Source organism: Heliangelus exortis, chromosome 7 (assembly GCF_036169615.1).
Source record: "Heliangelus exortis chromosome 7, bHelExo1.hap1, whole genome shotgun sequence".
NCBI lineage: Eukaryota > Metazoa > Chordata > Aves > Apodiformes > Trochilidae > Heliangelus > Heliangelus exortis.
Window position 1 is genome coordinate 15,820,210 of NC_092428.1, and position 23,349 is coordinate 15,843,558.

General features: G+C 42.4%; 2 protein-coding genes across 2 annotated transcripts; both read right to left on the bottom strand.

The window, feature by feature from the left end:
* Nucleotides 1-4: 4 nt before the first annotated feature.
* SRGN (serglycin) lies at nucleotides 5-2,713 on the bottom strand. The gene is made up of 3 exons (XM_071749037.1): nucleotides 2,548-2,713; nucleotides 569-716; nucleotides 5-388 (listed from the first exon to the last, which is right to left on the bottom strand). Exons 1-3 carry the CDS (start codon nucleotides 2,636-2,638, stop codon nucleotides 175-177), a joined length of 453 nt encoding a protein of 150 aa, XP_071605138.1. The 5' UTR covers nucleotides 2,639-2,713; the 3' UTR covers nucleotides 5-174.
* An 8,597-nt stretch (nucleotides 2,714-11,310) lies between these two features.
* On the bottom strand, nucleotides 11,311-22,986 carry KIFBP (kinesin family binding protein). Its single transcript, XM_071749038.1, has 7 exons — nucleotides 22,586-22,986; nucleotides 20,164-20,262; nucleotides 16,369-16,448; nucleotides 16,074-16,257; nucleotides 14,867-14,951; nucleotides 13,563-13,672; nucleotides 11,311-12,853 (listed from the first exon to the last, which is right to left on the bottom strand). The coding sequence occupies exons 1-7, from the start codon at nucleotides 22,928-22,930 to the stop codon at nucleotides 11,975-11,977; spliced, it is 1,782 nt and encodes a 593-aa protein (XP_071605139.1). The 5' UTR covers nucleotides 22,931-22,986; the 3' UTR covers nucleotides 11,311-11,974.
* Between the last annotated feature and the right edge of the window lie 363 nt (nucleotides 22,987-23,349).

Genomic DNA, 23,349 nt, shown 5'->3' on the forward strand with positions numbered 1-23,349 from the left:
AAAATTTTCAAAGCAATAAAAGCCTTAAGGCAAAGCTTTTATTGATTTGTAGTTGGTTTAAAACCCCTTTGTGGCCATGACACCAGGTCAGGCACTGGGGAAGGGGCGAGGGAGGCCACCATCGTCCCCATCAGCCCCATCACCCCCATCGCCAGGACACCGACATTTCCAGCCCTACAGGAACAAATCCTCCTCTGTTAGCTTCTGCTTCAGCTCACCACCTTGCAGGCCTGCTAGGAAGGCAGGTGGGTTTGCCTTGGAGAAGCTGAAGCCATCGCCAAGGCCTGACCCAGAGGCTGCCTCTGCTTCCCCCATGGCGTTGGACCCAGAGCCAGACTCCTCATCCGAGAGTGGGAACATGTCACTCAGCTCCTGGTATCGCTTCATCCTGAAATGCAGAGTGGCAGCTAGTTGATTGCAGATTTATTATTTTGCTTATAAAGTTTTAAGTAAACACACCAAAGCGTCATGTTCCTGTGGGTGAGCCAAGCTGTGACAGGAAGAGACTGGAAGACTGGACATCTTTGGATGTCAGCATTAATGACAAATGTACAGAACACGGACTTACAGGGATGGGTCTGCCATGGGAGGAAGAATCCTGTTGGCTCCACCGGTGGGCATATAAAACCAGGGCCCCTTCTCTTCAATGCAGTTAGCAGACCAGGCATCGGGTCGGCACCTCACTCTCTTGTACCGTGCCTTCTGCACCGGAGCACCTGATCAGATCATCCATGTGTTACTCACCAGGGCCAGGACGTTTTTAATAAGAACCAATTAACTTTATGAGCACCTAGTAAAGCTTAAATGAGTGGAAGAAAGTAATTTGTGTGGCCCTGCCTGCCCAACTGCAAAAAACTAAATTAACCCCAAATGCTTTTTTTTTAAGTGGCTACTGATACACTAAGTGACATATTTGCTATCAGAGGCATCGGATCGTGCATCTCACACGTGGCACCAGGAAGTCCATGGGAATTAGAACCTGAAACTCCATGGGAAACCACTGCCTCACACTGATGTTACAGCAGGGCTTGTCCCCAGCTCAGAGCATGGCCCATCCACAGGGATTCATGGGCTCAGCCACCTGCAGCTCTCATTGAAGCTGGTAGAGGTATGTAAAAACCTCCTGCAGACAAGCTGCTCCAGCAGAGAGCTGGCTCCTGCACCTTCTCTTCCTTTGTTGGGTCCCACGAGGATCAGAGCCAACTCTGCTTGGGCTTCGTGTGCTCAGCTCAGCCCCTTCAAGTTCAGTGGGATGACTTTTGGTGGGGAGGCTGGAAACTTAAGGTGTGCCTAGAGCTGCCTGCTGTGGGAGCAGGTTTGAGGATTGCACAGGCTCTCAGAGCGTGTTGCTGGAGGAGAGGTGGTTCAGGTGTCTCCCAGACACAGCTCAGGGTTATGTAAAGTCACAATTTGGATTCTGGTGCCACCCTGGTGCCTGCTCAGGGCTGTTGCTGAAAGGCAGGTCTTCAAAATGTACCAAAAGGAGAAAATCACAAGTACAAACTAGATAAAAACAGCAGCATTTCATCGTTCATCTTGGTCTGATGTAATTAATTTGTTCTGATGCCTCCTGGTGCATTTGCTCCCTTTTAGTGCTTTTTTTTTTCTTTCCTCAGTTTCTTGGGAATATCTTTCTGTAAGTACATTTCTCTATTGCCCTATATATTTCTGTAATGTACTAGATGATTCTCAGCTACCTCCTACACTCTTCCATAACTGAAAAAAAATCTCATGGGTATAATTTCTTACTTCTTTTGCAACATATTCCTTCTCATACATATTTTCCTCTCTTAGCATATTATTAAGATGGTTTTTAATAAATAAGTGGCAACAAAATAAACAACTGCATATGAATAATTTGCAAACAGATGACATAGAAAAGGCATGTCAGAATCTCAAAGATCAGCCTCCAAATGGTAGATGCATAATGAAAGCCTCTTGCTATCACAGCCTTGGTCTGGGGACAGAATTACACTTCAGATGCTTGAAACATGCTTCTCTCATTTGCAGCCAACACATCCACAAGGTACATGTCATAATGAATCAACATTTCCTTTCAGTTGTTTCAGTGCTGAATGTTGCAATATTGTACCAAATAAGCCGTTTAATGTCCTCATACTTACAGTGAGTTTCTTTTCCTGTCCTGCCAAGAAAGCAGACCATGGTAGTTGTGACATGGGAGCTGTTTCGTGCTCTGTAGCTACATAGCTGGGTAACAGTATGTAACCAGACCACGATGAAAGGGCCAGCTAAAAAGCTGTATACTGAAAAGCATGGATTGAAAGTATACCCATATGCAGCAATTTATTTTCCAAAGTCTTTTTCTCATCAGGTCTGGGAAAGAGATGCAAAAACGCTCTACTAGCAAAAAAACACCTTTTTTTCCACTCCCCCTCCAGAAAACAAAATGTTATCAAAACAGGTTTTCTTAGTAGATCTCATTACCCCTAGAAGAAGGTTAGTTTGAAAAATTTTGAGGCTGCCTGTTTGGCCTACACTGCATATCCCAGAAAGAGGATTACAGAGAGAACAACCACCCCGATTTACCTTGTGCTGTGTATCCCACAAAGAGGATTAAACAAACAGCCAGGAAAATCCTCCCGTTACATCTGATCAGGAGCTGCATTCTGGCCGGCATCTGCCCGCTCACCACCAGCCCTCGCCGCGGCTTCACGCTCCAGGAATACGATGGGGCCAGGAGATCGACTTTTAGAAAAGGTTTCCAAAACCTCAAACCCAACCCATAACCTGCGTCACCGCTTCCTGATTGAGGGGAATGAGACATCTACAGAAAAGCCCAGCACTCTGGCCTCCCAACCTTCATCACACCAAAAAAAAAAAAAAAAAAAAACCCACCCAAAAAAATCCCCGCTGCCTTCATCTCCAGTTTTGCCAGAGGAAAAAAACAAACCTGGGACCAACCAGCTCAACTGAAGGTATGTGCTGCTGGCAGCTTCTTGCACAAAGGAGCATCCCACTCAGTGCTTGCCTGATGCTCAGGCATTTGCTTTCTCCTCTGGAGAGGAAAAATGACATTCCATGGCCCCCATCTTTCAGCCATCTGGGCTTTTACATTGGCACAGGCAGGAATGTTTCCTGTCTCAAGCCTTTGTGAATCCACTGAGAGGGTTAGGAGCCACCTGTTTGCAGCCAGTGCTGGCTGGGAAATAATCTTTTTCCACAAAAGTAAATTATCTCAGAATTATTTTTTTTTTAGTTGAAAGCAGGATCTTAGATATTCACAATAGAAGTGGAAAAAATGTAGAAAGTAGATCCTGGTAGAAACTTATTCTCTCCTTTCTCAAAGAGCACAACAGATTTGCTCAGCCTGGGGCAGCCAGCTCTCTAGAGAGCATGGCAGAGGGTTTGGACAGCATGTGGATCTGCAAGAAGCCCAGATGGAAAAGCCATGTAAGCCTTTCTATAGTTTTTTGGAAGCTGCCTTTCAGCTAGTCTATACCTTTTGTTTGCCTTTTAGTGAGTATTAAACCAGGCTTGAGTTCACTTAATAATAAATTACATACAACAAGGTTACTTAAGTTACCATTAGCTGCTGAATTAGCTGGGGTGCTGACGTGTGGGCCTGACATGTGGCCAGCACCTTCAACGATGCTGCAGCTGATAGTGTAAATTGTCTGTGGTAAATCTATATTTACAAGGTGGAAAGTCCACAGGGGCCCCCGACAGGGGCTTGGGCTGAGCAGTGGCTTTCCCCGGGGCACATTGTTCCACCAAAACCCCTCAAGTGGTGGTGGAGGCCCTGCCAGCAGCTGCCCTGTCCGGGCTGGGATTCACTGCCAGAGTGAGGGACTGAGCATTCAGGACTGATGTAATTTATTGTGAACCACCACACGTGGGGGGTTTTCCAGCACAGAAAAAATGAGAGAGTCAAACCAAGCAGCCACAGAAGGACTCATGTGCAGTGGTTATTTCTACCAGTTTCTTTTCTACTTCGTATTTTTAGCATCAACTCTTTCCTTTTTCTAAGGGGCTGCTCAGCATTAATAGGAAGGCAGATGAACGTGTATGGGGAGGCACTCACCACCCACTGAAGGCTTCAGAAGCAGCACTACCTCAAATCGACCTCTCAGAAATTGCAAGGAAGATTCACAGGATAATACTGCTCTTGCATAGATCTTCTGTCTACAGAATAAGCCTTTAAAAGGAAGCAAATAAACGAGCAGGTTTTTGAGAGTGAAAAATTCTTACAACTACCACACTAAAGCATTGCCATAATTTTCAAATCACATGCAAAGCAGATTAAGAGCTTTGCATTTTTCTGAGGTATTAATTTGGGAAGCAAGGGGCAAGCAGAGGGAGCAGGCAGAGGGAGCAGGCTGCCTCAGCACTGTGTGTCCAACCCCTCAACCATTACATGCCTGAAAAATCAAGGAGTTGTCCCTGAGGACATAGGGTAAAAAAAAAAAGTCTCCCCAGTTGGCCTGTTTCAGAATCCCAGAGGCTCAGCACAGGAGGTGTTTCAGCCAGTTCCCTGCCGTGCTTTTGCCCAAATAAATGCTGCTGGAGCTCCAGTGCAGCAGTCCAGAGGAGCAGCCCAGCACAGCTGCATCGAGCTGCTCTCTGCTGCTTTTTCTTGCCCAGGTTTGTTTTGCAGCCTGTGATTCTGACAGGGATCCAGCTGGGTGGATGGGCTCCTGTGAGTGCACAGGCACCCACAGTCCTGGTGCTTATCAGTGAGGCCTGTGTGTGAGATGATACCCATCCAGACAGGGGGTCCTGATAAGGAAGTTTCTTATTTATAACTGCTCAGAAATTAGATAAAATCTTAACTGCTGTGGGGTCACTGCTCTCAGACATGTGGTTTTCCCCTGCCCCTCCCCATGGCCTTGGCCCATGGGAGCTTGATCCTGGCTTTGTGGGAGAGGGAGCCCAGGCTGACCCCTTCACCCTTCACACTGCTCCCCAGCAGAGCAGCTGAGCTGAGCAGAGCTGAGAAAGGGGAGAAAGGGAGAATTATGGCAAGTGAGGTTGGACAGTGAGCAAAGGGAAAGGGAAAGCAGCTCTTTCCTTATGTTGTCCTTCAAGAGGGCAGAACAGGTTTCTTCCTCAACACGTGCTGCTGAAGTGGAATGAGATTCATTTGACCCAGGCATCCAAGGGGCCCTGAGTACATTATTCTGTCTCCGAGATAACCCATGAGCTACCCTGTTAAACATTCTGAAGTCACCCTGGCCCCCTCCAGCAGCAAGCTTGCCCCAGTCAGGCAACCCAGATTGCCTCTCAGATTTAAGGATGTTTTCTGTCACCAGATCATGTTTGACCAACCAACCTCTGGGGACTGAGGAACAAAACCATGCCATGCCTCAGAAGAGCAATGTGATCCAGCCCTGAGTAAAGATAGATTCTTAACCTGTGCCACGTCTGAGCTCAGCACCTGGCCAGTGTCCTCCCAGGCACACAGAGCATTGTGGCACGTGCTGCAGGGCAGTACTTGGCATCACTCAGCCTCTCGTGCCACTGCCTCTTGCCTCCCAGGGCAGTATCAGGACCTGGCTCATGAAGATAATATTCAGATCTCACAAGAAACCATTGATGCTCACTGATGCATCATGGAGAGATCAGACATTCACTGACATCTGGATTGCACAGGCAAAATCCTTGGGTTTTCCCATGGTGAAGGTCAACAAGTACATGGGAGAGATCTTCGCTGGAAAGCCACAGCTGCGTTGCCATCCACTGCAGCCACCAACTGATGGGAAGCTGCCAGTGGCCTGTCTCCCTTCTGCCAAAAATGTTAACCAAGTGACAGGTCTGTCTTTCAGGAGTTAAAAACCAGCTTTCCTACAAGAGATGATGATGCTTTCTGCTTCCTCATGCTGCAGCCCAGCACCACAGGCTTTTACTGGCAAATTCAGGACTTCATTTTAAAAGCAACAACTTTTTAAGACATGACACAACAGCCAAACTCCAGTTTATGAGCAGGGAGGCAATTTCATAGAACCATCAAATTATTTCGTTTGGAAGGAACCTTAAAGGTCATCTAATTCCAACCCCATGCATGGGCTAAGACACCTCCCACTAAACCAGGTTGCTCAAAGCCCCATCCAACCTGGCTTTGAACAGTTCCAGAAATGGAACATCCATGCTTCCCTGGGCAACCCGTTCCAGTGTTTCACTACCTTCACAGTAAAGAATTTCTTCCTAGTGTCTAACCTAAATCTTCCCTCTTCCAGCTTAAAACCATTACGTCTTGTCCTATCACTACATGACCTTCCCCAGCTTTCCTGGAGGAACCCCTCAGGTACTTTTCTGCTTCAAAGAGCTGGGTTCTATAATTGCTATTTATTTATTTCCCACCTCTTTTAGTGCAAAAGAGGACTCATACAGGGGTCAGACAGCAGAAAAAGAAAGTCTAGGGCAGGATTTGTCTCATCTCATTCCAGCAGATAGCAGCAGGGAAGCCAGGCCAGGCCAGGCCACCCAGGAAGGCTGACTCACAAGACCCTTCCACTTGGAATACCTGGTGCCTTTGTGGTGTAGAAAACAAAGTGTGTCTCCATGAGCCAGCAGCTCAGAGCCATAAGAAAACACTAAGGCAAAGCACATGGACAAGTTAAAAGAAAAAGGATTTGAGAGTTATTTTCCCTGAGTTCCAGATGTGGACAGGCAGGATGGATGCAGCAGTGTGTCACACTCAACAGAGCTGGGTGTCTGCACCCAAACCAGCAGTAAATATTTGGTGTTCAGAATAAACTTTGCTGGGAGGAGGCTATGTTGCTCTTTATTGTCTTGTCCTGCAGACCACATGCAGGCCATCAGATCCAGCAGCACCACTTTCATCTCCATGTCCATACTAGACATCACTTCTAGGGTGTCACTACCTAGATGTGGTGCTGAGGGCACATGGTTTAGTGGTAGACTTGTCAGTGCTGGGTTAACAATTGGACCCGATGATCTTGAATGTCTTTTCCAACCAAAACAATTCTATTATTCTATACCTTCTATATTTAAAAAGTCCTGGCTCTCTGGTGGAAGGAAGGAGCCCACCCAACTGCATCCTCTTGTGGGCTGCTGTTAAACTTCTCTGTTGTTTGCTGAACCCACTGGCTACCCAGAGACAGGCCACAGGAGGAATTTCACAGCCAACACTGTTAGGTGATTTGAGACCCCATCTGGGAACCACTTGCTCTTTTCCCCCTCCAAGACAGTTGTCATGCAGGAAATCATCTTGTTAATTCCTTTTGGGGTTTTTTTTCCCCATGCATTTCACCTGCTGATCTCAGAGTAGCTCTCTGATGCAAGTGCTTGTATTTCCCTTGTGGCATGCAGGGACTAATGCCAGCTCACTCCATCACATGCCCATTGCAATCTTTCACTCAGTCACTCATCCAGTTCCTCTTTGTTTCATCAGAAAACTACATTTAAAACCTTGAACAGTGAAATCCTTGCATCTTTGTCTGACATTAACTAGTTTCTTTTACAGCAACAATGAGCATTTAAAAGACTTCAAAAGGATTTTGTGTGTACCAGATGCCAAAAACTCAAGCACCAAACCTTTAAAACATTCCTTAAAACACACAGATTATTATGGTCTTTAGTGTTAAGGGACCACATTGTTACCAGACACTTCTCTCTGAGCAAATGCTTGATACCACTGGCATTTTCCATTCTGAAAGCAAATAACGTGTTTACAAAAGTGTTTTACTGTTGCTACACTGTGTTTAGTATCCTGTCTGTCCAACAGTCTCTCTGGCACATTGTCCGGATCTCCAGCTGTAAATATACAATCGTATAATGGATTTGGAAAAAAGGCAGCCAGGCAAATAGCACTCATCAGAAAACTGCTGACTATTTGTACGTCTACCCGTGACAGAAAGATCCAGAAACCACCAGCCAAACTGCAAAATTAAATAGTACTAGCAGGCACTTTGGACAGAGTTCCTGGGAAATTCATAAAAGTAATTTTCAAACCAAATCTAAAAATCTACATTAGTCATTTGTGGTGAGCTCTAAAGGAGCCAAAAATGTTGTAATAGAAGAGAAAAGAAAGTTGTCAAATGCTTCTTACCACAAATTCATGCACTTACAGCCTTCAGTTCTGTAACTTCAAGACCAAAGGTTGGCCTTGTGAGCTGCCCATCTAGCTAAGTCCTCCTTTGCAGGACTACTTACTTCTGGGCATCTTAGAATTAAAAGCTCCATGGAAAGCATCTATGCAACACTGAGTATCTTACTCTTCTGAAAGAACTAACACAGAAGTAAAGCTCATCTTGCACTATCAGTGCTGGAAGAAATAAAAGCACCAAACAACTGTAAGGTATAAAGCCACACATTAATCAGACCAGACTTGCTTCTCATTGTCTGATGTCAAACTTAATCAGGTTCCTGCAATACTTCCGGCCGTGGAAGTGCAGCAGCAATCACACCCAGTGCGAGCTCCACACTGATGCATCAAACCATCTCCATTTTGCAGACAAGAGAAGGGAACCATCAGCCTCACCAGGACTGTGTGAGCCTCTGCAGGGGCAGGACCAAAACTCCCAAGCAGACCAGCTTTGCAGCAAGCAGAGTAAACCATCCCAGGAACCTTTTGTTTCTGCTCTGCTGAGGCAGCAGCTGCCACTGGGCTGCTTCCCTTGCAACACGGGGGACTCACCTCCTGCTACGAAGGGGAAGTGAGGGCTCACTTCTGCCTGCTTCCCCCCAGTGTTTCAGATGGCTTAAGGGATGAAAAAAACAAAGGGCAGACACAGCTGTCGCCTCCTGCCACTCTCCTCCCAACTGGTGCCCTTAAGGAGAAAAATGAAAGAGCCTTCTTTGATGGGCTCAGGGAGAGACAGAGAACAAGGCGCTGGTTTCTTTATCTCCTGGAACATTTAAGCACAGCATAACCTTCCCAACTGACCCATTTCATAACACATATGCAGTCTGAGAATGAGAATTAAGAGCATTTCTGTTAAAACAAAACTGCATGTTTAATCAAGCCAAATTACTTCTTGTGAGCATTATGTGCTATTTAGGTACACTGAGATTAAAGATTCCAAGTTCAGATCTCAAGCTTGATACAAATTCTGCACAAACCTGGGCTTGCTGTAAACCTCGCTGCTTTATGCTGGGTAAGGGGAAAAACTAGTAGAAAACAGAAAGGAGGTTTCAGTTGCAAGAATTTTTGGTGTAGAAAAAGGAACAGAAATGCAGGTTAAACGGAGTTCACAGAAACCTAATCTTTAATTAATCTTTGAAATAAATGCCTGCCCTCAAACATACCTTATAGTTAAAGCTCAACATTCCTGAAGGGAGCTTTGCTGCCTAATCCAACAAGCTCCCCCTCTTTTTTTTTTTTTTTTTTTTTAAACTAAATACACAGTATTACTTAAGATCATTCTCTCCAATCATTGTACAAACAGGAATTATTCAAAAAGTTTCCTTAAAAACACATGCCTTAGAAGAACCACAATGTGATGCATTGTGCTAGGCATTGGCATGATGCAGTCTCCAGTAATAGAATACACTTAGCTGGTGGTGGTCTTCACCATTTGCTATAGGAGATGAAGAATTGGTATCACTGGTTTCTATAACTCCATATATATTTAATATATAGGAAATGTATTTACATTGTACTGCGCACATTTTAAGAACAGCTGCAAAGCTTAAGTATTCTGGGGTATCTTGGCAGGGGGAGCAGGTCTCCAACCACAGCCCCAACCACCCCAACCACACAGCTGTGTTGAGAGAGCTCCAGTCCCTCTTTCTTCTGGGCCTTCTTAAGCATGGACATGCTCTTATCTGTCTGCTGAACAGACAGATAGGATTTCAGTGAATTCAGGGTGTTCAGCTGCAAACAAACAGTTGCTGTTGTTGGCACATTAAAGGGGATGCATTGGCCCACACTTCATTCAGCTCTGCCTACACTGCAGGTAACTTTTAACACTTGCTTCAGACCAGTATTTGAAGGATATGGCAAGAAAAAAGTTATTTTTTGTGCTGGGATAGCATAATAGATATCAAAATAGATTGTGGATTACAAGTAAAGTAAATTTGATGAGCCAGTTTCCTTGCTTTAAACAATTTGCTCAAAGGCCCTCCTAGGGAAGGGGCAGGATCGCCTATTTCTACTCAAACATGAATAACAGGAAAAAATAACTTTCAAATTATGAGCTCATGGTCAAAGTGCACACCAGCTTTGACATCATAGACAAAAATAATACACAGTGAAAACTCTTTCAGTGAGAAACTAAGAGCTGTCCTACCTTCAAGCCACAGGGAAAAAAACCAAAACAAATTAAAGATCTGACAGCAGAGAAAGAACTCCTGAAGGCTGAGTAGACAATTAGTAAAACTGAAACATCACACACGTGCACACACTCTCTCCTTTATCCTGCAAACATGCAGGTAGCTGGTTTAGTTTTGAGTTTGGGTGCCTCTTGTTTCCATGAGTCATTTGTTGGCCTGTTTGTTTGTGGTTAGAAATTTTCTGCAGAGAATTGTGCAAACTAGAGAATTTTTTCCGCACGTTCAAGATGTACACACTTCCTTGCTTGCACATGCTTCCCCTCATACCCTCCAAGCCAATGTTGTTTTCCACCTCTCAATTTCCAGAATAATTGTTTGACTCTTCTCCTTCAGTGGTCTCTATTGCTGTAAACCTTCCCACAAACTTGCCAGTGATAAGACTGCTGGCACACAGTGAAGACTGCTATGCACCCCGTAACTTTGTCACTTCACTTTCCCCCTGTCCCCTGACACCTCTGTAATGTTTTAATACACATTTGGACAACATGCTCAGCCTACATTTTGTCTCAAACATGTTCATAATCCTGCTATGGACACCAGAAATAGAACAACCACCTCTCTGTACATTTTGGGTCAGAAATGCAGCCTGGTCTGCCATGAAGAGTAAAAAGGTGGCTAAATTAGATCAAGACAAAGTAACAGGTTGTGTAAGACCAGAACATTGCCAGGTCAGCAGATCCTTAATGACAATCAGGACACAGACCTGTCCTTAATGACAATCAGAAATAGAGAAGTCAGCAATCAATGACATGCAGATACTGAATGATGCCTCAAGCAACAATGTTGGGATCTGCAGAAACTTCAGAGAGGTCCCTGCTTGGAGCTTCTGAAGAAAGCACTTGGGCTCCCTGCCCACGACAAAGTGCTTTCCATGGCACCCCAGCCCTTTAAGCAGTATTTGGCAACTGTTTAGAGCACTACACCACATCTACACTGTGAACTCTCTACAACATAAGAGCAGAGTAACTCCTCCCACCACAAGCCAAAAAGTTTGCTGCATTCTTGCTCTTGGTTCTGGCACTTCAATTGCTCACATTTTTACTGAAGACACTCATGTGGAAACACTTTCACAACTATTTATTTTGGCCAAAGTTGTAACATATACCATATCTTAGTAAGACAGAAGGGAACAGAATTCTAGGGACTCTGAAAACATCTAGCAAGGCTAGTCCATTTATTTAGACTCTATCAATTAGGTTTTGATTAATAAGGCAAAAAAGAAAACACTGAACAATATACAAAATAAATATTGGAAATAACAAAGTTCCCTTCATACAGATAAAGTTTTCTGGGAATAAAAGTTAGGAGAGAAAATATATTCTAGTTGGTAGAATGTGCATCAGGTTTCTTAGAAAAGTTTTCCTACAGAAGCAGATTCTCTTAAAAGAAACTTTTCATACAACACCACATTTAGAAACTGAGCCACATGCCAAAGGAAAAAAAATCCATACATGAGGAGAGGTTTATATTTACATACAGGACAAGCAAGACAAAGCATAAGCTGGACATTCACTTTACATGTAATGTTCATACCATTAGAGTGGGTGTGCTACTGAACTGGGGAGCTCTGACATTCTCATGAAGTTACACTACTGCAGGCTCTACCTGGACTGCCCAATGGTAGACACATCAGTTCTGTCAGTCAGTAGAGAAGCTGTCTGACAGCACTGGTTTTGACAGATATAATTTCAATAGTGCACAATTCCTTCTAGGCCATTATTTATATGAACGGACACAGTTTTGCTCTCAGTCTCTCCATTCTTGTTGGAAGAAGACCCACCATTTCCTTACTGAGTTCTAGTTCAGTTTCAACAGCATGGACAGCATCTGGGTACTTCTCACAATACTCTACCAGAAATGTGTAATATTCCAATGATGTCTGCATATTTTCCAGTTGCTTTTTGCTATCTGAAGTGATAAGCTTACCATACAGTCGTGCAATATGAAACTTTGCCACCATTGCTGGGCGAAGAACATCTTCCTCAAGCTCTTCAGGAAACACCTTGTCTGGGTTCCTCAAAGAATCTAAGAAGAGTTCATAGTATTTGATCGCCAATTGGGCCAGAGAATTAATTTTTTTAATTGTGTGGGAATCTAGCTCCTCTAACCTGTTACCAATAGCTACCTTTAAATCCATCATCTCATAATAGGTGTCAGCTAGTTCAAACTGAAGCTGCCGACTGATCAACAGATAGTACTGAGGATTCAAGTCTGCATAGATGGGCTCCAGCATGTCTATTCTACGCTTGTGCATCTTGCAACGTCTCTCATAATCCTCTTCAAAGAAAGCAAGTACCTTAAACAAAGCACTGTGATCCTGAACAATTTCAATGTGGTCAGTAACATAACCATCAACCTGAAAGAACTCTTTTGCTTCCTGAACATAGTTCTGACCAACTAGGAAAATTTCTCTGGCTTCTTGAAAATCTAAGGGATATACGCTGCTCACTTTCTCTTCCATGGCTAAGACAGAGTCACAGATATCACTTGTCCCAAAAAGGACAGCTTTTTTCCTTCCCTTCTCTTTTTCATCCTCCTCTTTTTTCCTTTGGGCTTTAAGTTCCAGTTGCCTGTCTGGATCCATCTCTCCTATGTTATCCTGAAATGAAAAAGCATACCAATTAAAAATGCAGGTGTCTTATAAAGAGTGACCTACACTGAATCATTTTATTTACCAATTACCTTTGAAATACAAACCAGTTAGCAGTAAGGCAGAAGAAAAGACAAGTTGGCATATTAGACCCTATGTTTACAAAATGTCACGTAAATAACAGTCTAGATTCCATAAAAATGTAAGACTAAGACAATTTAGTCTTCCCACCCTGTGTACAAATATAACCCAAACAATAAATATAAACCTTCTGGAAAGCATTCAGCAGCTGCTGAGTTCTAAATATTCAAATGAATTATTCAGTCAGTCAAATGAATGCCTGAATGAATCAAAGGCTTGAATAAATGAAACACCAACTCACAAAACTGGTGCATATCAAGATAATGATCTCGCTAGCAATTAAATAAGAAGAGATCTGCCAAATCAAGTCACAAGAAAATGCAGCAGAGAGCAGAGAAATTTGTGAAGTTGCTCCACAGGCAGTACACTGATAACACTACATAGCTGACCTCCTATCCATGCTTACTTATAAATGCTGCCTTAAAGTCAAAGTATGCTATGAAACACCTATTGTATTATTAATTGGGCAATTGTTTATTATTTTCTACCAACTATGAATCAATTCCTCTTAAAAACATGAAAACAGGCTTTCTTTGCTCTTAAAAAAATAACAGCTACAGAACAGATTTTCAGCTACCTCAAGTAATTTCCGAGCACTTTGCAGGAGGTTCAGGCAATACTTAATCCAGCACCTGGCAATTTCAGCTTTTCTCTGCCTAAGGTCCTGTTGGTCTTGCTCCGTTTCATCTGTTGAATGGACATAAACACATAAAAACATTAAGAGAAGTCAGGCACTCCAGAAAAAACCTCAGTTGTTACATCCAAGTACATTACCTGTATTTCACAGGTAATCATAGAACGGTTTGGGTTGGAAGGGACCTTAAAAATGATCTGGTTCCAACCCCCCTTGACACGGGCAGGGACACTTTCCACTAGATTAGGTTGCTCAAGGCCCCATCCAACCTGGTCATTGTTTTTACACAGAAACATGTTCTCCATGTTAGTTTATATAATAGTTCTGTAAACTGTCATTTTGGTTGAAAACCATATAGATTAACATGGATTTTTCATGCACAAATTCTTCAAAAAAAAGAGATCATAATGTATGCTTTAAAAGATCTTTGATCTTGGAGGTGTTTTATTGGAAAGTAATTTCATGTCTCTTTGAAACAAGAGAAAGAAACTGGGACAATTCAGCTTCCTTCCCAGTAACTATGTAAAGATGATTATGGCAATTGTATTGCAATGACCCCACACTTGCTCAAAATACTTAAATAGTTGAAAAGAAAACTGCATAGAGTTCTGTGGGGTTTAATTGAGCTAAGAGAAATACTAAAAGCAATTACTGTACTGTCACTGAACTTCAGTTAAATAAAACTTGGTTGTGTCTATTCAGGTTACATTAGGGGAGCTACAACTCCAAAACCAGCTGTTAATGAGGCAGCATCATCCAGCAACAAGAGACAGTAAAAGTAAAAAACCCAAATCCATAAGTTAAGAGCTGCAGTTCTCCTCCTTCTTTTAAAACTATTCCCAGAAAGCATCTAGTTTGATTCCTTGAATCGCTGCCTTCTGATCCCTCTGATCAAGAAGAAGCAAAGGTAAGCTGCATTTTAAGCACAGGTAAAAGGACAAACTGATGAACACAGACACTGCCACTACTGAAATGGATATTGGTTTAAATGTCATTTTTGTTGTGGTATGCTTTCTGAAACACCAGCAAGAAGCACTTGAGTTTTTCCTCACAGGGTTTAATCACAGCCAGTCTTAAGCTATTGTAGCAGCTCTTCAAAAACATTCCACTTTACTGTTTATTACAAAAACTTCATAAAATTAACTCTGGGTTAAGTTTTGTACGTACCACTAGACTTGAATTCTAACATGATGTATCAATGATGTGTAATTCACACTATTTTATTCAAAAGTGTTATATGAACTTACTGTCTTCAGCAGATGGCACCTGTCCAGCCTGGCTAAAGATGACACTGGCTGCTGCTAAACAGTGTCGAGCCTCCATAAAGCATTGCTGAGAGAAACAGAAACAGCAGCATTTAGCACTGGTATAAGCAGCACAAGCAATCCTCTCAGCTCCCCCAAGCCTCTCCCCTCAGGCAGTAAAGGTACATGAACATATGGGAAATATGAAGCTCTGCACCATAATCCCCTGGGCACGGGAAGAAGAGACAATTTTTCCACATCTACTGTTGAATACAGTGTTTTCTAACTAACCATTTTCTCTCTCCCACATTGACAACAGCAAGCTTTGCTGTTAATATTAGATACAGAAATTGTGAACATTTTGTTGTTCTGATCTATGTTACTATCACTGTCTTGTGGTAAAGGAAGTGATGTCTTGTGGTAGAGTTTGCATCATGGGGTGTGAGTCAGAATGAGCTGGACACACAAGTCTACATTGCAGGTCAGATACAGATTCCTCTGCTTGTATCTGACAATTCATTATTTAATGATTGGTGTTATCAATGCATCCAAAAGACATGGAAACTACAAGTTACTGTTGAAATCAAAATTAGGTGTCTCAGGTACACCAAGTCTTCTAAGCATCAGAAAAGAGCATCTGAATAGTCTGAAATATATAAATTCCTAAATAAAGCTCATGCATTCCCCAACATAGTGGATTAGAGTCAACACAGCTGTGTGGAAGCAAACAGCTACCACTGTAAGTATTCTCTTTAATGTTCACTTAGTCTCTAACAAGTCTTAAGCACATGCTAAAGTACCAAAGACAGTAATTTATAGGAAATATACAATGTGCCAATTCCTCAGTCTCAAGATGCTTTTGTTTTTAACTCCATAACAGAACACTACAACTATAAGAAACAATTTAAAATTAAGTGATTACTTAAGTTTTAATTACAAAGATGTCACATCACTACTAAGGCTTCATAAACTGCAAAACTCTTTTAATGCCTACACTGCTGCTCATTTTTCCCCACTACCATCACACCATGAGAGGCACTACACCCTCTTCAGAAAAAACATACAGATGTTCCATGTAAGAAGACAACTTGTGCTTTTACAGGGACCTTATTAATTCAACGTTAGTTCTCAAACAGCTGTTTAAACATTTGTCTTACTCAACAGTTACATTTATGATGTAATTACAGCAGAAAAGCACTAGGTATATTACCTTAGAGAGATAGTACTGTGACAAAGTAGCAGCATTGAGTGCCCATTCCACCGGGTAATAGCCACAATACTCAAGCTGTCGTTTAAGAGTAGTATGACAATATTGTGCAGCCTTCTCAATCATCTCCAAGTGTTGATAGACTTGTGCCAGATAATACAAAGTATGTGTATAGGCTTTTTCAAATCTGGAAAAAAACAACACTCTCTTTAGATTTCTGGTTTTTTACTTCCCTAACTACACCCTCTTAAATTTAAATAATAAATAAGTACATCTACAAACACTGTTACACACTCACCTTTTAGATCTTTCCTGGTCTGTGAGTTTTTCTTCTTCTGCCATGAAATGCTCACTGGGATCCAGGGGAGGATTTCCATCCTGTAAGAGTACATTATATATATCCAACATGCTACGTTTCTCTTACTTTGTAACAAAGTGCTCCCTCTTCTGGCTGCAAACAATTAACCATTTTTCAATCCCAAATTCAGCAAAACTTCACATAACACATCTACACCTGTCAAAACATCACATCTCTGGAACAACTCCACAAAACTCAAGAAATTTAGGGGATGAAAGCCACAATTCCACATGGAAATAAGGTTTTCAGCTTGTAGACGACTTCTACTTTCATATTTTAAAGTAATGCATGGTGTCTGCACCAGATATACTCAGCCTGGATCCTAAAAGCTAATTGGGCACCCTTATCTTGTAAAATAACATAATGGATTTTTAAAGCATCTATTTAAGACTAAACATGCCTTCATGTGTGAAATATTCATTTACCCAGCTGCACTAATCAGTAACAAGAAAACATCCTGCAGGAAGTACTGCAAAGAACACCATGTGCAGAGTGCTCAGCAGCCCTGCTGTAAAGGTTTACCACTGTGAAATTACTCCCTTCTTACAAGCCAGTAAGACTTTACTCAATTACACAAATAAGACAACATGCAGCATCTTTGGAAGATGAATCCACTAGACTTTGATACAATGCATGACCTAGATGCAATTTATTAATAATGTGAATTACTTTGTTTAGAATTGCCTACTTTGTTTTTCAAGCCATGAGTTCTCTCAATCTTTATACAAACACCTGGAAATCTTTCAGCAGTACTGTTCAACCTTTCCTTTAAAGAACTGCCCATAAAGCTACAGTCAGCATAACTGGCAAGCCCAACAAGTAAGCATTGCTTACAGCAAAGTTTTAATAGCCTGTGCTTATCTGATTTCCTTTGTAACTGTGAATAACTTCAGGTGCCAATCCTTACACATTTCAGAAGTCTTTCTTAAAGATGGCTTTTTAGCATTACACAGTGTATCCTGAAGGATGTTCAACATGTCTGCTAGCAACAGAGCCTGTTGGTATGCAATTTTCCAACTCCTTTCCTAAACGCATTAATATTTTAGCCCAAGAAAAAGTAAGGCAACAATCAAGCAGCAGTCTAGAGACTTTTTGTAAGATAACAGGGACTCAAGCCAGGACAGGAGCAACACTAGAGAACGCATTAACTTTGACAGGAAAAAAAATGTACTCTCATGTTCATAATTCTTCTCATTAAAATATCCTGAAAGGTTTTGTTTGTTTGCTTTTATTGGATTTTTTTCGTTGATCTTCAAAGATGAAAAAACGGGTCGGAAACAACAAAAGTGTTTAATCTACCAGAGAGGTAAAAAATTTTATATCATCTTTAGGGCTTTCTGTTTATACCTGACTGTTATTTAAGTGGTGAATCTATAGCCCTTCATCTTTTTTTCTTTAGAAAGTACTGCAGCCTTACAAGAAGTCCCAAACCTTCCAACAAGATTTGCATATTCTGACAGGACTAGAGCTGAGATTCCTGAAAAGAAAGGAAACTGGAATGGCATAGTAAGCTTGACTCTTGCCTCCTCCCTACATCTACAGATCTATCTTCTGGTGTCAAGCCTTATGCCTTTTATCATCTTGAGGAAAAGCTCTGTAGATCTCCTCTTCCAGGTGGGTACCACTGGCCCAAACACCTGCCCATAGAGTTTAACACCCTCAGATTTTCACTAATTCTAAAAACTAATTTTAGAACAGATGTGAACTCAAAGCATTCAGAATCAGAAAGCAAAAGAATCTTAATACTACAGAAATTTTTTTTCTTGGTATTGCCTTGAGCTCTAGTTGACTTTTTTTTTTTTTTTTGGGCAGGGGGGGAGGGCTGAAAGGGGAGGGAAGGTGGGAGGAGGGCAGAAACAACCTCACCCAATTTCTAAGTTATGGAGAACCCATTAGTAAACAACTAAATCCATCAGGTTCAGGAAAATGTCCCCATCACTAACAGTTTACCAAGGATTCCAAGACAAGAAGGCTTCCTGAGAGCCTAAAAATGAGGAACGTTACAGAAAGTATATTCACATTTTTATAGTTTGAGTGATGAATGCTGACACTGTTGTACAAATCCTAGAGATCAAAGACCACTTCAAAGAAATCAAAGTCCTCCATAAAGCAACTAGACAAGCTTCCTCATGCCCTACCTTTTCCTTTTTTAAATTCTTTGCAGCTTATGTCAAAAACAGTTCAGTCTTTTCAGAGCAACATGACACAAGCTCAAAAAGTTACCACAGAAAAAATCTTTTCGTGTAGTTGCTTTTTTTTTAAAAAAAAATCTTTAGACATAGGTCTATAGTCATTTGACTATATAATGCCCTGAAATAGGAGTGGCAACTAAAAAAAATGTTCAGGGAAAAAACAGGACAAGTGATCTGATGTGGGCTTATTGACAGCCACATATGCACATACATATATATATATATATATGTATATGTGTGTGTGTGTGTGTGTGTGTGTGTGTGTGTGTGCATATACACACCCCCTAGATGGGCATCAAAGTCCCAGGAGGAATATTCCCAAGCCATTACCCAACAACAATTGAGGGCACCAAATATTAACCCCTTCAGAAAAGCCCACAGTAAAAACACAAAGCAGTTGGCAGCATTATTTAATCCACTGAAATATATGGCAGTATCAGTAAAATTCCATAATCACTGGAGCAAGTGCCAGAGACTTCTAAAGGCAATGTGGAAGCCAACAATATCATGCTTAGCTGTGTATAAATACCAAAGCTGAACATCAGAAATTACAGAGGGGGCCTGTAGAGAGAGATGGAGTATCTCTAGCTAAACCAGCCAACCCAGAGGGTAGCAAAGAAATGGACAAGCTTTTTAACACAAGTGTTGGTTTTTTTGTTGTTGTTGTGTTTTTTGGGGGTTTTTTTTGGTGGTGGGGTTTTTTTGGTTTTTTTCCCCTGGTTCCACTAGCTCTTCTGTCACTGTAGGCCAGCATGGCTGGACAAGTGGTCATACAGTAGGAAGTAACAGATCAAGACTAACCCATTAGAAAATTTCCACATGGATAATCAGTGCTAAAAACCAAGTAATACCTGAACTGCAATTTCACTCAACTAAGTTCTGACCAAACTTAGAACCTGTGTTGAGACACAAATACTGCTCCTTCAAGGCCACAAATGTTTTTACCTCACTCACAAACTGTCTCTGAGGCAAGTTATTGTAGAAAGAGCTTTGCACAGAACTTAAAAATAGCACAAGGGACTCTTTGTTGATACACAGCAGAATCCACAAATCAAAAGGTTGTTTAATATGCATGAGAGGTTTAGCTGTTATAACACTGTCCTCTTGGATATGGAACAAAACTAACTTGCCTCTATGCAATATTGTGCAGTCATAGCAAACCATGCAAATATTAAAGTTGTTTCATTTCCCCACTGACAGCAACGGATCAACATCTATAGCTTTTCCAAGATGAGATTAGGAACAGTGTTAATTAAAAGATAGATTGTACCTGGCTTCAACTCTGAATTATCAAAGAGCTTTCAAAAAGGACCATTATTTTTGAGCAAAATTATTTTCCTGAATGAGCCAATTCTGAAATTAAGAAGTGATCCTCTCGTCTACCTCTTCTTATGGTAGCAGTACAAACTATCACTTTTCAAAAGTATCATAGCAGCCACTATAAAGCTCAGAAACTCAAATTCCACGGGATGTTTTTTCAAAGGTTACTAAAAGTTTGAGTGGCACATCAGGGTAAGAGCTGCTGCACTAGTAAACACAGTACCTCTTTCATGTATTGATTATACAAGGCTTCTGCAGACTCCAAGTAAGTTTGCGCAGTTTTAATTTCATCCCTTTCAGACCACAGGATTCCTAGATTGTTCTAGAGGAAAAAGGATAAACAAGGCAGTTATTTTCCCATTATGTTCCATTTACATTATACATCTTCTCCAAACAATTTCTTAGTCTTCATCTTTTTCTATATGTTCTAATATATTGGATTTCAAAAGCAAAAATTACGCTATTTTTGCGAGTAGCTGGAAAAGGAGGGTTCTTATACAGTGGCAAATACCTACAAAAATCACCTCAAAAATTCCAGTTTTCTGTTTTTACTGTACTAAACTAGGACCGGGGTATTCAAAAAAGCTGTTTCCACATAGTACATTTCAAATTTGATTCATGAAGCTTTTACATTATATACACATATCATGAAAAGAGACATGGAATTAGACATTAGTCATGATGACTCAAAAAAGTTTAATGGGAAAAGGTATGTTAGGAATGAATGTGTATTTTCAACGATAAAGAGAGATGAAATGGACAATTAAGATGCAAAAACTATGGATTAGTACCTTTAGTAACTTGCTACTGAACTTGTGAACCCACCCTTTACAAAAAGTACTTCTAATTTTATTCTAAAATATTAAGGCATTAACAACAATCCCTTCCTGACGTTCTAGGTTAACTCCTAGGCAGTCTTGTTACAATACCCAACTGGACTAAAAGAAAAATTAAGTTAGAATGTTAGTTGTGTGCCAGTCCTGTGTCCCTTTCAATTTCATTTAATTATTTTTAAAAGAAAGCACCACATAGCATAATGTTTACGAAGAGAAATACTTTGCCCGTGGCTGAGCAGCAGAACAGACCAAACCTAATTAGCCAGAAACTGTCATATGCAACCTTAATGCAGAAGCTTGGGAATAAGAAGTTGGGCTACAGAAATAGGTCCAATAGGTAAAAAAAAATGCTCCTCCTTTCAAAACAGAAGTCAGGGCTGTAACAACATATCCTAAACAATCTAGAACATGATGATGAAGTACAGCCACCGTTGACAATTACTGCTTTTATATCAGATTTTTATTTTTTATTGAATACTCAAGTCTTTTACAGCCACAAGGATGGAAAGCTGAGGGCACACATTTGTCATCACTGCTCTGAATTGCACGCCTGATGACAGCAGACTTGTCTTCTGTTGGACTACAGCACTTCACATGCATAACACAGAAAATTTATTTTGCTGCTCCCTGAAGGCTTTAAAACAGAAAATCCATGCCAAGCACAGTATTTGTCCCTCAGAAAAAAAGTACTGCTATCCAACACAACAGCTCAAAACCACAGTGGAATCCCTGGTCCTCAGCCACAAAAGCAACAACTCCCCAGGAACACAGGTTGGGAAGATGCTATCTTGTTTTGATTGGCAATTTCCAGTTTTATGATGGGTAACAGATCTGTAGCAGTGTACCCGAACCAACACACTGCAGGACAATGAGCAGATCTAACCTCACAAATTGCTGACCTCTCAGTTAACCTGTTTTAAGACAGGTCACAGTTTAACTAGCACCCTTCCACATAAAACACCCAATTTCTTGACAATTTTCCAGTGTTTGATGAGGAAGTACTACCGAACTTTTTCTAATTAGAGCAACCATTTTAGGCAGAGACATCTAAATAACTGCTCTACTTAGTATAAAGCCTAGAGATAGACCTACAACTATAAATCAACTGCCTTGACAGAGATCTTGAGTAAAGACCCTGCTCTCTTGTGATTATTCACATGACAAATACTGATTTTGTTAAGAGTACTGCAACTGTTAAGTTACTTTCTTCAGTACAAAGATGTGGGTAGTATTACTTTTGTCCCTACAGTATTTACTCACTTTAAATCAAATATAATAGAATAAACCATAACAGGCAAGACTGAAAAGCAAGGTGACAACTTCAGAGAACAATTTACCTTTTCAGGGTACAGCATAAGAAAAGTACCTCTGACCTCTACTTTGACAACAAATGACAATTAAGGAATTGCAAGTAAGCTGTGGACATACTACGGTCTTCTACTAACTTATTGTTGCTCAGTTCTTTCACGTTCTGTCTCAGTCTTTCCTAAAAAGCACACTGCATTGTCACCTCCGGTCTCTATTCATGAAGAGCACACAGATGCTCTGCGAGCAGAGGCAGCAGCAGCAGGTTAGGAAGAGAACAGAATTATTTCTTTTGAGCATAAAACACAAACAGCGCTGACGTTTATTATTAAAGAAGCCATTCCCATTAGGGGATGGAAGTGCCATGAATCCCCGTTACCCCCTTTTCAGAGACCACACGTCAGGGCACTGAGTCCCATCCCTCCCGGTCCTCCACCGCCCCCCCCGCCTCCCGGCACAGCCCCGCACCAGGCACCCCCTTCGGCCTCCACAGCTCCAGCCCACCTGGGCCTGTATGTAGAGGGAGACGCAGTCCGGGGAGAGGCGGTGGGGCTCCAGGAGCTGCGTGCAGCGCTGCAGGTGCTCCTCGCCGGCCGACAGCTCCTCGGTGTCGGTGTGGTTGACGCCCAGCTCGTACTCCAGCACGGCCCGCCGCACGGCCAGCAGCCGCGCCTCATCGCCCTCCTCGGCGGCGCTCAGCAGCTGCTTAACCTCCTGCAGCAGCGCCCGGGCGCTGTACTTGGAGCGGTAGGGCTCTGTCTCCGGGTCCTTGCGCGACTCCACGGACGAGAGGGTGCGGGCGGTGCGGAACTTCTCGCACACCGCGGCCCACCCGCTGCCCGCCGCCATCTTCCCTCCGCCCGCCGACCCGCGTCACGCGCGACACCACCTGACGCGCCACCGCCCAATCCCCGCCGGGCCCCGCCCCCTCCCGCCGGGCACCGGTCCCGGGGCGGTCCCGCCACCGCCACAGCCACCGCCACCGCCACCGCCACCGCCGCCTCCCCGCGCCCCTCCCGCCGCTGCGAATTCGGAGCCGTTTTCCCTTCGACGGCGCTGAGGCCAAACGGTGCCAAGCGTGCAGCATCAACAGATGGCGACAGGCAAGCGGGAGCGCCCCTGCAGCCAGCGGCGCCCCGTGGGAGGCTCTTGACAAAGGGGGTGCTGAGGAACCCGGTCTCAAATTCTCTGAAGAAAAAATTTTTAAAGATTTTTTTACTCAAGGGCTGCTGAGCAGGCAGGGTGCAGTAATCACAGGTTCGGAAGAG